At 33.9% G+C, this 14372-nt stretch overlaps 1 protein-coding gene across 1 annotated transcript; it reads left to right on the plus strand.

The window, feature by feature from the left end:
* Nucleotides 1-570: 570 nt before the first annotated feature.
* On the plus strand, nucleotides 571-14164 carry LOC117712988 (alpha-S2-casein-like A). The gene is made up of 10 exons (XM_076937716.1): nucleotides 571-621; nucleotides 2950-2991; nucleotides 3711-3737; nucleotides 4781-4804; nucleotides 4889-4933; nucleotides 6381-6506; nucleotides 8908-8931; nucleotides 9618-9644; nucleotides 11641-11763; nucleotides 14117-14164. The coding sequence occupies exons 1-10, from the start codon at nucleotides 571-573 to the stop codon at nucleotides 14162-14164; spliced, it is 537 nt and encodes a 178-aa protein (XP_076793831.1).
* Nucleotides 14165-14372: the final 208 nt, after the last annotated feature.

Below are 14372 nucleotides of genomic sequence, written 5' to 3' on the forward strand. Positions count from 1 at the left end.
ATATTAGAGATTGCTCTAACTGAACATGATCTCAGAGACAGTGGACTCAGGTTCCACCCAAAAGACATGTTAGATGAAGACTGATTGTACAAGGTGGCTTGGTTCAGCTTCAGATTTCTAGCCATAGTATAGCCAGAATGTTCAGGACCGTGTCTCAGACAGGTCTCATTTCTGTCTATTTTTTCTTTGTTAGAGAGTGGGTGTTATGTCTTAGTTTACCTAAAGCCTAATTTCAGAAAGAATTTCTGTTATATTTCATCCTCCTAATAATCATTATTTGTAAAATGTCCACCTGTTGAGATTACTTCTAGGAATTGATGATAGTTTCTTAATGAATTATCCACATTTTAGCAATTGGCTTTAATGTATGCCCCGTTGGCAAAAGAAAGGGCTCAAAATAATTTGTAATATTTCTATTTGTAGTTATAAATTTCCCCAAGGTATCCTATTTTATTGATCTTCATTACCTTTATCTATTATGAATATTATAATAAATAAATGTGTCACAGTTTCAATGATAGAATGAATTATTAATTGTCTACATGTTTCTATAGGAACAAATAAATAACCATGAAGTTCTTCATCTTTGCCTGCCTGGTGGCTGTTGCTCTGGCAAAGCATGTAAGTGAACAGGATTACATGATGCTATGGTTTCCTTTGTGAGTTATGAAAAGAGTGAATCTTTTACTATATGCAAAAGTTGCAGTCACTGACAACAATGAATAGAGACTGAGCCTGTATCAGTAGTAGCATTAGCCTGACCATATATGATGTTCCAGGGTGGGCAGTAGTGCTACTAATTGTCAGCACTGAGAAGATGCAGAGAGTGTAGACAATGGAAGAAAGGGGTCACTTTAATTCCATAGTATGTTGTAATTTTAGTTAGCTCCTACCTGGAAGAGCCATTTCTTCTTATGATATGTTCTGGAAGTATAGAGAAACTCCATAACCATAATTTGGACTAACAAAGCCAATAGTCAAGGAATTGAGAGAAGTTTGTCATTTTTATTAAAAAAATAGTATAAACAAAGTAAGGACATAAACAGCAAAGTGGCTTAGAAGATAAATCACCTGACACAAAAGGACAAAGATGGAATTTGGAGTCTCAGGACCCACATAAATCCACCGCACGAGCAGCTCAGCTGCCAGACTAGAATTCAAGGATTTAAAAAGCCAAGACAATAAGACAGTGAATTTCAGAACAAGCAGGCTTGCTAGACTAACCCATATCAGGGAACTCTGAATTCAGCAGAGGAATCTTGTCCCAGTGAATAAGGCAAGATGATATCAAGAAAAATGCCTAATGTAAACCTCAGGCACTGATCTGAGGTTCACGTATGAATGCATGTACCTGCCCTCACATAGATACACACACACACACGGACACGCACATGCACAGGCACACACACACGCACACGCACATGCACACGCACACGCACACACACACATCATAAACACAGCAAAAGGGGGACATGAATGGAGTATAAGTATTAGTAAGCTTTGATTTGAAAGTAGCATATTTACCAAAAAATAAAAGTAGTAAAGGGATAATAATAGTGTCATGTAATGCAAAGCACATAATATATAATACATTTTAAAATACTTTATTTTCACCGTTTATATATCAGTCTATGTGTATGATAGTACCAATAATTTTACTTTCATTGTGAACCTAAACTCTAACTCTAGAATAAAGAAGCTAATTTATTCAGAAAGCAATATATGGTTTGGAAATATTGTACAACATCAGTACCTTTTCTTTATTTTTATTATAAGTCTAAACAATTTCTTCTAAATAATAAATGCCAATCAGCTAAAAGTTTGTTGGTGTAATTAGCAAATGATAACTCAAGATCTTCGAAAGCACTGTGTCTGAGTTGTTCTATACTGATGTTTGAGACTTAGAGAACTTTTCAAAGAAAGCCTTGTTGCAATAAATTTATCTAAGAAACTCTTTTTCTCTTAGCCAAGCCATTTTTATTAATTCATGTGTGTGTGTGTGTCTGTGTGATGAGGAAGCTAGAGGACAGCGTGTAGGAATTGGGAGGTAACACCTGCCCTCTATCCTGTGTGTCCTGGGGGATGTTCTCAGGACATCATCACAGCAAGAACCTATACCTGTCTCAGCTTTTGTTAAAATTTCACTGTCTGAAGCAATAGAAAAAGATACTTACTTTGCCATTTTAAATAAGCCACAAATATGAATTTTGTGCTTATTTTAATTTATACAGGAGACAAAGGGTAAATCCTTCAGTGAGGTAAGAGACTTAATTATGAAGACTAATTCTGGTACTTAATAGCAATTATATATCTTTACTCATTCAGATTCTTATGAATAGTAATAATGCCATTATAAAACCATAGGAAAAAATCAATGTTCATCCATTGAAATAAAAATTATGAGGAAAATAAACCAAACACACAACAGCATCAAACGTAGGTATTTTCCCCCATGCGGGTGGTGTTGTAATTCAGTGAGTCTGATGTTAGCACAAAAATCTGATTGTGTTGGGAATCATGATGTTACCTTGTTACATCAACTGCTGGAATACTGAACTCAGACACTTCTGCTTCTCTCTTCTTCCCACTAACAGATTCCAGTTCAATGGCATCCAACATGGCACTCCTGCCATAATTTTACTTAAACATCAAAGAAATATTTGTTTTACAAAAAGAAGAAAAAGTAAAATTGTTTCTTCCTTGCTTGCTGTTGTCATTTCAAAAATCATTACTGTAAAACTCATGTATTAGATAGTCACTATTCATCAATACTTATTTGAATAGTACAGGTAAAAGATTTTGCAAGTAATCAATATGTATTATCATTTTTTTCAAGGACTCATCTGCCAGCATCTACCCAGGAGTAAGTTATAGCTTCTTATATTAAATATATTATAAAATACTCTCAATATGTATGGCTAAAAATTAATGTAATTTATTTCTTTTCAGAAGTATAAGCAGGACAATACGGTGTTCTTTCAAACAACTCAGGTAAAATTTGTTAATTAATGTCTATGCTGCTGATTTGTCCAAATGATTGGCATTGTTTTTAACTTTTAGCTTCAAATGGTCAGTATTTTCATAATCTTAGTTAACAATTACACAATAATGTGAAAAAGTTGCACAAGAATAGCTGTGTTTCATTTTGAAGCCACATTTTCAAAGGGTTATTTCAATATAAGCCCATAAAGTAGAGGTAAAGTATTAGTATACTTCTCTCTAAGGCATATAGGTTTTTCTCTTATTTCACACACAATATTGTAGGGGTAATGTGCCAATTTTTGTAAATTAGAAAACCATGGACAAAATGATGGAAGACTTTTATTCATTAACAATATTTATATTTGATAGGAACTATTACTAGTCTCCCACAGACATTTTGCAATACTCCTTCTAGCTGTTTCCACTCTAGTTGCGTGATCTAGCTGCACCAATTTTATTCTTTCTTGTTCCTCTATGTTTACCAAACCCCATTTGCATACCTGATGAAGTGAATCCTTTTTATATATTTCCCGAAATATACTTAATAATCAATGCCTGTGAATCATAATTTGATGCATTATCTCTCCCCTTCTCATTTTGCACATTAGTAATCCAGTAGGAAATTAATATTATATGGAGTTAAGGTAAATGCTGCTTCTTGAGGAATGTTGTTGAGGAATCTGTCTTGTCACCAATTTTTTTGTCTTATTTTTGATTTCTTTTTCAAGGACTCTCCTAGCAGTTCATCCAGTGAGGTAAGGTATTGTTTCCTCTGCACTGTTTTTTGAGAAATTGTGACTTTACCATTGTGTTCTATAATTGCTTGGGAATCCCTAGGAGGTGCATATATATTCAATGGAAGAAAGGGGTCTCAAAAATTATCTAACCATGGCTTAAATAGACTGAAGTCATAACTCCGTGAGTAGTTCAATCAGAAACTGTGGTTAGTGCTAAAATCTCTAAACTTTACTAAATCATTGAGATGATGATCTCATATCAAACACTGAGAACCATTTCACTAGAGTCAGAAGGTTTGGGTCAGATATTGTGTACGCAGCCAAGACCTTCTACATCTGTGGTTGATAAGAGCAACACTGAGAGTGGAGGATGCCTTAAAACGTCTGGCGGCACTGTATTAGATCTCAGTCTAGAGTCCCATGACCTTGGATGATGCCTAAGGTCTTCACTGCCAAAGTCTCAGAAAACAGGTCATAGCCTTTCTGTACATGTAAGGCTTGGTCTCAGACTGGAAGCCTCCAGCCATATCTGTCACTGAGCAAAAATCCGTGAGGCTTAGTTCACCCAACTTCCTACCAATCACTCTCCATCCCACAAACCCTCTCTCCCATATTTTTCAGGAAGGGACTCAGGGTCTCACCATGACTTTGTAACCCAGGTTGACCCTGATTCCATAGTAAATCCTACTGCCTTAGATACAGAGTATGCTGAGATTACAAGCATGAGTTAACATCATGGCTGGTCTCATATTCTTTTTTTTTTTTTTTTTTGATCACTCACATGCATTTCATGTCTAGAAATAACAACGTCTGAATAAAGTAGTATTAACAAAGTGTTAAATTTATAATATATTGTAATTATGTTATTATTTTTGTTGAGGAAAAAAGATACTTACAGAGTTCTGGTAAATATTTAGCTTATTTGAGTTCTACATGACTTAATATCATAGTCCTGGGTTCTGAATAGTTAAATAATTACCCCTTTACTTTCTACTAAAATCACTTATATTTAACTATTGCTACATTATTCGATTAAAACTACTTTTCATGTTTTCCTTTAGGAATCTTCTGAGGAAGTCAGCCAAGTAAGTACTTATAATTCAACTAAGTAACTTTTATTAGCAACAGTTCTGTCCATATCTCTCTGACATAAACAATGTTTTTAACAGACTATTGTACAGTCTGAGGAACAAAAGGTCAACCTAAACCAACAGGTAAGTTTGTCTTGATCATATCCTTTCCTCCCTATATGCAACACCAAATTTTGACAAAATCTGTTACCATGATATGTGAGTATTATCTTTAAAAATATAAAATTTTAACAAGATCCAGGAAATCTAACTAAAATTAAAAAATTTTTAAGACGCAGAAAAATATTTTAATTGATTTACTTGAGATATCTGTGTATTACCTCAGTCACATAATTAATCAAAATGCTTCTATTTGAATCAATAAAAGAAGACAGATAATTTAAAGTCGAAAACCCCATCTCCAGTAGACAACAGAAACATGTAGTTCAAAAAAAAAAAAGAAAGAAAGAAAGAAAAGAAAGGAATGAGAGTATTGAAATTGGCAAATCCTTTGCAACATGCACTCCCCACGCAGTTATTCAGTCCTCCACACTTCATCTCCCGCTGACACTGGAACTACAGGTCGTCAAAGAACACCTTGACAGCTACACAGTAAAAAAGTTTCCAAAAGTAAATAAAAGGATAATAATCATTGATCTTATACATGTAGAAAAAAAACCCATCCATTCTAAGACTATCCAAAAAAAATTCAAAACAAGACAAAATAGCCTGCTTTTAAAAAATAGTTTTCTAATACTCTTTTCTCCCACAATGCCTGTATCCTTCTTGAGAGTGTTCTCCTCTGATACCATTCTCACTTCAGTGCCCATCTGACACTGACACTGACACCCCAGCAAAGATACAGCTATGTTCTTCTACACATCGACTTAATTGTTATTTGTGTGCACTGGAAATACTCTGAAAGTGAAATGTGGTAGCTTTGGTTTTGTTGTTGTTGTTTTGTTTCATTTTGTTTTGTTTTGTTTTTCCGGCTGGTTGATTTGGTTTGGTTGTGTGTTTGTGGTTTTTGTTTTATTTGGTTTGGTTTGGTTTGGTTTGTTTCTGATGTGGTTTTGACTTAATGACACAGTTATTTCTAGGCCACTAGCCATAGCCAAACAAAGGTGGAAATTTCAGGATGAGATCTGAGATAGGTTCACTGTATAAGCCACTGCATGCATCTACTTGCCTTCTGGAAAAGTGATGCTGTAAAACATTGGGAAGTTGTCCTGTAACAAAGAAAGTGCAAACATCACTATTTCAGAGTGCAGGCATCAACCTTCTTGAGCCAAATGTGAAAAAGAGAAATCGCAAAGTCAGATATTTTCTTGACAACTCTCAACTTCTGCACTTACATTATTTTGCCCTTCACATATGGTAAAACTTCTTTTTTTCTGGAGTCCTAAATTAATGACTTCTCCAATTCTAAAAATTCCCTTTATTTGCTTTTGCATTGCATTTTATAATAAAAAAAAATTCTTTTGCCTAATCATCCCGGCATAGTTTTGATATTTATAGAGATTTGATTTTATACAGATACACTTGACCTATAAAGTCACTACATAATACTGGTGCATTTACCTTCTTCTAGAAAAAAATCAAGCCATTTTCCCAGGAGCCTTCTTCCATCCCCCAATTTTGCTCACCTCTCCACCAACAGCAGAGCAGTGTGAACCAGTGGCCCCAGCCTAAAGCCATCCATAGCATTCCCATCCAGGTGAGTTGCTGCACTACTTTTTTGTGTGTTGTTTTTACTGCTTTCATCATTTGAAAATAATTAAAATAATGAACTGAAAACATATGTTCCAATCAATTTGAATACAGAAAGTAAGAACCTTTTACCCAACATTTTAATAATGTTTTCTAGATTACAACTTAAATCAAGTAGTATAGACAAGTTATTATTCAAATTACTATTTTAAAGTGCTATGAATAATGGAGAGAAAAGGTAAATCATGTGTAACTTTTATAAATCTGCATTCATGTGTGATTTGAAGTGACTATGACAGAAATCATTAACTGTCTGTAGCTCTTACTCCAGTGGTGAAACCCCATGGGAAACCCTGATCCATGTGTGCATCTCAACTGATGTTACCATCTGTTAGCTGTTGTTTTAGGCAACTTTATTGTTGAGAATTCCTAGGCTCAGCTTCCCTGCCATATCAAGAAGTCACTATCTCACAGCAGATGCCCTGGTTCTTTGACTCTGATAATATTTTTTAGCTCATTGATTTCTTTTTTTTTCTTCTTTTGAATATTTTATTTATATTTCAGATGTAATCCCCTTTCCCCATTTCCCCCAACCAAAAAAAACCCCTACCCCATCCCCCTCTCCTCCTGCTTTTATGAGGATGTGTCCCCACCCTCCCACCCCCATTCCCTCTTCCCTGGCTTCAAATTCTCCCACACTGGGGCATCCAGCCATCACAGGACCAAGGATCTCCTCTCCCACCTGTGCCCGACAAGGCCACATATACAGCTACATATACAGCTCCTAACACATACAGCTGGAGCCATTAGTCCTTCCCTATGTGCTCCCAAGCTGGTGGTTTACACCCTGGGACTTCTGGTTGGTTGATATTGTTGTCCTGAGTGAGGTAACCCAATCACAAATGAATGCACATGGTATTCACTCACTGATAAGTGGACTTTAGCACAAAGGCTCGAAATACCCAAAACACAAACCATATGAAGCATATATAGAAGAAAGAGCAAAGTGTGGGTGCTTAGGTCCTTCATAGAAGGACTAACAAAATACTTATGTGAGCAAATATGGAGACAAAGTGTGGGACAGAAACTGAAGAGGGGCCATCCAGAGACTGCTCCGCCTGGGTATCCATCCCATGTGCAGTCACCAAAGGCAGACGCTGATGGGGATGCCAGGAAGTGCATGCTGACAGGAGCCTGATATAGCTGTCTCCTGAGAGCTCTGCCAGAGTCTGACATATTCAGAGGCGGATGCTCACAGCTAACCATTGATTTCTTCTTTCTCGGGTCTCACTAGTCTTAATCACTGTCTTCTTATCTTTTTGTTTGATAGTTGGCTTTTTAAAGAACACTTTTGCTTGGCTAGAGGTAAATTTCAGTTATAAGTAGGTGGCAAATATACTATTACTTTGTCACATTTCTGTTCTTAAGCTGTTTATATCAATAAGCTATTTTGCTTATTCCTTCTAGACTAGAAGATACCTGCCTCATACCGTTATTTTAAACACATTATAAAACTAAGTTCATACTTTTTAACCATGGAATATAGAATACTAAAATACCACAGCATCCTTTATCACACTTCCATTAACAAGACTCTATGATTTTGAATATGACAATGCTATCATCTACAGACTCACCCTAAAGCAACTCTCAAATATAAGTAATATTTAGAAAAATATTTTTTCAAATGCAGAATCATTTATATCTTGCTATTATACAAAGACATAGTTTCTTTCAAAATAAGCACAAATAGAAATAAATTATCCCAAGAAAGGAATATTCTACTTAATTTCTACTAGGAAATTCTACTTAATATTCTACTTAATTTCTAGGAAATTCTACTTAATTTTCTGGATAGACCATACACTAAAACATAAAAGAAAAAAAAAAAAACTCTTCTGAGATAAGTTTTTTTTCCCATGAAAACAAAGTCTAATACTGGATAATCTTGCACTAGAATTTTTTGGTAAACTTTATTAAAACTATTAGTTTATACATAAGGTTAGATTCACAGAAACAAATTTTTATGTAACAATGAGAAAAATCTATACGGAAACAGACAAAAGCAGTAATGTTCAAATTTAGCAAGAGGGATTTACACAGCACTGGATGAGATAAAATTAGCTGATACTTCCACCTTGGTTAGCAGTCACTGAACTCAGTTGTGTCCACAGTTTGTAAATTGTGCTTCCCCTCAATGGAATCAAGTTCTCATATCAGTGATGATTCCAAAAATCTCTCCCTATTTACGTCATATGCCAGCTGCCTAAAGTCACCTGGAATGGCATCCAATGACTTACCCAGTTTGATTCCCTATGTTTCACTTATGATAAGTGAGAAGAGTGCTATAGAAAGAACTGTTTCACTATAGAAATAATTTGATGTATTGCTTTTATTTCTCTTTCTAGGAGTCCATCAGCTCCTCTGTGGAGGTGAGTCATGGCTGCCAAAGTTACAGAGACTTAAAGCTTTGTTTTTAATTTTGTACTTAGTGATTAGAAAAGTGTTATTTACTTAGCATGAAAGTCTGCAGGACTAAGTTGATGAACCAAATTCTTATTTCCTGTGAGAAATGGAGATCTCATTATTTAGCGTTTAAATAGTTATAAATGCTACCAGTTTTAAATGTATTGTTATTAGAGTTACTTAGCTAAGCAGTCACCAATTTTTCTGAAACTATATCTCATTTAAATTGTATGTAAAGTCCATCCAAGGCACAGATAAGGACAGATATTTTATATACAAATACTTAGCATAATTGCAACAATCACAGTATTATTTAAAATGTTTTGTCATACTAATAAAATTAAACACAGAATTTTACCCATTTATTTAGAAAGCATGTTATTATCAAGTACTGGCTCATCTAAAAGATTCTAGAGATTGGAAACGAAACAATGAGCAAAACAGGCAAACTCCAAATAGAGTTTATATTCAAAAAAAGGCAGTAAATCTATGTTTCTATTATTTGAAGAATTCAGACATAATTCAAACAGTGAACAAATCATCATGCTTGAGTTTATGACAAATGGGTTATTTCTAAAAATAAATTTGGCAAAGTAAATAGAGGGTTCAGGTCAGTGTGTTACATTTTGTTTGTTTGTTTGTTTTCTTTAAGGAAATCCTAAAGAAGATCATTGATATGGTAAGTTTTTTAGTTTCATGAGATTGTATGTGACTTAAAATGTTTATAATATGAAGAATGACCATCCTTGGAGATGTTATTTAATGATAAAATAGATAATTTTAGATGTGTAAGTAGAATTTTAGTGGATCATTTAAAATCTCCTTAACTGACTATGATTTTGTCAATTAAATTTTTAATTGTTTGTATTTGTGTATATTTGATCTTTCTATATTTTACATTGATTTTTTTAAAAGTCCTTTGTTGCTGGTTTGACTTCACCTGTCATAATAATGATTATGTTCGTATATGAACTTTCCTGTCAGGTGATATTTCATAATTTTGAGTTATCCCAAATTTAATTATCTTACCTTCAGAATTTTATACAATTTTTTATTTCATTTTTTTCTTTTCGTTTCTTTCCTTATTTTTTTTTCTTTTTTTTCCGAGACAGGGTTTCTCTGTATAGCCCGGGCTGTCCTGGAACTCACTCTGTAGACTAGGCTGGCCTAGAACTCAGAAATCTGCCTGTCTCTGCCTCCCAAGTGCTGGGATTAAAGGGATGTGCCACCACTACCCAGCTACAATATTTTATTTCTTAAGAAAATTTCTAGCAATTCATCTAGTGAAGTAGATTACATTTTCTATAAATCAAAGAAAAACTAATTGATTTAAAAGATCACATTTTTAAGCTGTTAAAATTTCTGACAACTTGATAACCTCACATCATATTAACTACATCAAAATATAAGATATAAATATTACTGGCTATGAATATTCCTATGTATAATTCAATTAATATAATACATAAATTTGCATAAATCTCTTATTCCAATTATTATATCATTGAATTGCCAAGAAAATATTTAAAATAAATTCAGGACAAGTAATTAAAATTCTGGTATTTTGATATGAATGTTTCTGAAAATAAATATGAGTCTATATTTTAAAATCAATTACTTGATGAATTATCTGATGACTGTAAAGATAAGCATAAAGCATATTTTTATTTTATACTATTTAGATTAAGTACCCACATAGTAAAACTGAGTCCCAGTTTCTTGTTCATCCAAGCTTTTCTTTCTCAAAATTAAGGTGTCTCGGTGATTAGTGTCAAACAATAGCAGTCATGTAGCCATTTACTGAGTCTAAGACCATGTATGCCTCAATGACGTGACACAGACTTTATAGTCAGAGGATTTATCCATTGCTCCTGTTACTCTGGCACAACATTTAATTGTTTTATTCTTGTTAAATACCTTATCTTTAACTGAAACATAAACATAAAAATAGAAGAGATACTCTAAAGATTTTTGTAATATATAAAAACTGTATCATAAAATGTTAAAGACACAAAAATTATTTCAGCAAATTCTACCACTGTATCAATAACAGCATATCACAACCATTGATATATCATGCACACATTCACCAGAAATTAAAATAAGACTTTACATTCATAAGAATTAAGACTCCCCTGTTGGAAGCTGTATTTATCCTCAGGATTCATCCATGGTAAAGTCAACTCAGCAAACTTTAAAGATCTTGAGTAGAACTACACATAAAACATGTGACAAGGGTAATTCAGAAAGGTCTATACATATTCTAGAATGTAATTCTGCAAAGGAGAGATGTTAAGAGAGACTAAACAACCAGATCAGAGGCATAAATTCAAAAAAAATCAGTCATGACAAATCATTCTGACACTCTCCAACTTTCCATATGAAAACATATGTGAATAAAACTATCAAGTTTATTAAAATGCTTTTATTTCTTTCTCTCACACAGAATATCTTTCACTTTCCCACATTGCTGTGCCTGTGTATGGTTTAACAAGATTTCTTCAATTCAGCAGTGCATTCTACAACACAAAAATGGTTATGCTGATTTTGACATTAGAAAAACTTTTGTCTAGAGTCTTCCTGGGATAATTTAGAAAGTGGCTAACTAGCTAACATTAGAATTCACTAACTTCTGTTCCTCTCTGTTTTGAAGTTGACATTTTTATTTCTTTTAGGTCAAGTACATCAAGAATCAACAGTCCACCATCCCCCAAATTCCCCAGGCTGTTCATCCACAGATACCTGTGAGCTACTGGTACTCCAGTAAGGGTTACACCTTCCCAAATGCTCGCTTTATGGTATGTGCCTATGAGAATATGGTTAAATACAATATTAGCATATAAACAATATAATTAAATATAATATAAAATATAATCATTTGCGTTCACAAAAGTGATGTAATAAGATGCAGTAACATTTGTTTCACATAGAAATAAACTACAGTTTACATTTAAAATGCCAAGGGCATTAAACTCATTATTTAATTGAAGTACTTATAATTGTAACAAGAATAGTAATTGTTGATTGTAACAAACATTAATAACAAAGAATTGCATTGATATTCTATTTTAGTTTCTTACATGCAGTAATTTCCAGGAAAATGAAAGATTAATCAGTGAACAAAATGCAATCCCTTTTATTCTTATTATATTTACTTATATGTATGCCTATGTGCCTGCCAGTATGAGCATGTGCGTGGAAGTCCACGTGAGTAACACACCCCTGAGAACTGGAGTTATGTGTGGTTATGAACTATACAGCATGACTCCAGGGGATGCAAATCAAGTTCTTGGCAAGAAAAGTATGAACTCTTAATTGCTGAGCCATCTCTCCAGCTTTAGCTTTTTAGAATAAATATCCTCTTGATTAGTATAGTTATCTTCTGCAATATAAGCACTGAGCATTATTAATTTTATAAATATAAATACTTTATAAATATTCAAAAATTAAAGGAGCACAGGGATTTGCAAGTTGTTATTGGTAGTTGCACTTCCATTCACTTGCTAAAAACCCTTTGGCTTGCTGTGCTCTTTCCACACTAGTATGCATAGAAAAAGGTGGAGCACAAAACCAAAAACTTTGTGTAATTATTAGCGACTTGGCACTATGTCCTTAGAGCTGAGCCCCACATGTGATAGCTGTCTGCAGGTGCTTCCAGCTTTTACTTTTTGGATTGTGTTTTCTGACATGAAGCAACCATTAGACAAGCATCATTATAGAAAGTAAAATTTGTACTTTAGTTTCAGTGTTAGATACCTGGAGAATATATGAGATACTTTACATGAAAAGCCAACATTCTTAGGGAGTTAAAACGTATTGTACTTTCTTCTTTCTTCAGAGATCCTTCTAAGATTCTTCAATTAGCTGCTGCTCCCTAGTTGTAGGTAAGAGCTGTTTGGAATGGACACTGAGCAACAGGTTCAGCAGCACTTCCAGAACAGCATGCAACAGTAGATTTAAAAAGGAACCACACCTCAACTATTTAGTTATATTTTAAACCACTGCTTCACTAAAACTATTTTAAGTTTTGCTAAAAAATACTTGATTTACCAATTGCTTCTTTGTATAACTTGGATGCATATATTCATCGGGTATGTAAATCACATGAAAGTTCCCTTGCGGGGTGGAATTAATTCAACCAGAAGTAATAAAACTGAGCAGAAGATGTCAAAGACATCAGTGGCCATATTGATGCACACTTGACACGTTCCTTTGCACCTCACATGAAATGTCTTCCTCACAGAAGACATGTCTGTCTAGCCTTCTGTACACAGAGGTGGGTAGATAGGAAGTTTTATTTCTAAATGTTCCTTCTTTAAAATCAATTTTTTATACCAGCCAAATTTCTATCAGTAAATTTCCAACCCCATATGGCCATGACACAACACAGTTAATATACTTACAAGCTGCATTCCTAGATTGGGCAAATATACCACGACACTACTGCTTAGCTATGAAATCTCTAGCTACTTGCAGCTCTTCCAGGCCACATGGGTCTGCTTCATCTTTTTTTTTTTTAACCAATTTATAATATCTTCTCCTTAGAATAAGTGGTGAATCTGGGAGTGTAAGTGTGTCTCAATTATTGTAAACATTACTTAGGATAACTTTCATAAAATGTGTGAGAAAATTTAGTGCTTACCTAGCATTTAGGCAACAATAATTAATAGCTACTGCATCAACATTAGTATGTCATTACTATGTCATCAATTAGAGTTAGCTATAAATAATTACATTTTGCTACCTTGTGTGTTTGAATGTTCATACAGATCTCATATATATGCATTATATATATATATTGATTTTTATTTTTTACAATCCATTATTTTCTTTTTGTTTATAGGCTTGAGTAGAAAATTGGTTTCTTCAAGTTTCTCCATCAATGCATCATCTCCTACTATTATCATTCCCTAAGACACTTCTTGAAAAGACAACAATACTGAGTCAGAAGAAGAAAGAGTGGGATATTTTCTGTATTGTTTATAATCTTGTGGATTGCATTGTATGTTTCAGCTTTGGATTATGGAACCATATTAACTGTATTGTTTAATTGAAGTCTTTTCAGTACTACTTCTGAGATAAAAACCAAAATATCTCTTGCCGAGACATTAAAGTTTTAAATGCATTTGACTCTGTGATCTTTTTGTTCAGATTCGCATTGAGACCAGGCCACTCTCACGAAAAGAACCACTTCTATGAAAATTCAAGCTAACTAATCATAGAGGACTCTGGAAGAATTTTGTAAATTTAAAGTCATTAACTCTAAGTGGTCCTCTCATACATTTGAATGCTTAGAGATTTATTTATTGACTTTAAATGTTTCTGTATTTTTATCTGTGAGCACCAATTGTTTAATTTTTTTCCTGCTTCTATATCCATACACCCAGCTCACCCCAAAATTCTATGA

This window comes from Arvicanthis niloticus, chromosome 7, assembly GCF_011762505.2.
Source record: "Arvicanthis niloticus isolate mArvNil1 chromosome 7, mArvNil1.pat.X, whole genome shotgun sequence".
Lineage (NCBI taxonomy): Eukaryota > Metazoa > Chordata > Mammalia > Rodentia > Muridae > Arvicanthis > Arvicanthis niloticus.

What these genes read in the sequence shown, in the direction of transcription:
- LOC117712988 (XM_076937716.1), top strand. Translation starts at nt 571, where the DNA reads ATGAAGTTCTTCATCTTTGCCTGCCTGGTGGCTGTTGCTCTGGCAAAG. An exon ending in TGTTCTTTCAAACAACTCAG is followed by an intron (nt 2,992 to 3,710) that starts GTAAAATTTGTT and finishes TTCTTTTTCAAG; the next exon opens with GACTCTCCTAGCAGTTCATC. An exon ending in CTTCTGAGGAAGTCAGCCAA is followed by an intron (nt 4,805 to 4,888) that starts GTAAGTACTTAT and finishes TGTTTTTAACAG; the next exon opens with ACTATTGTACAGTCTGAGGA.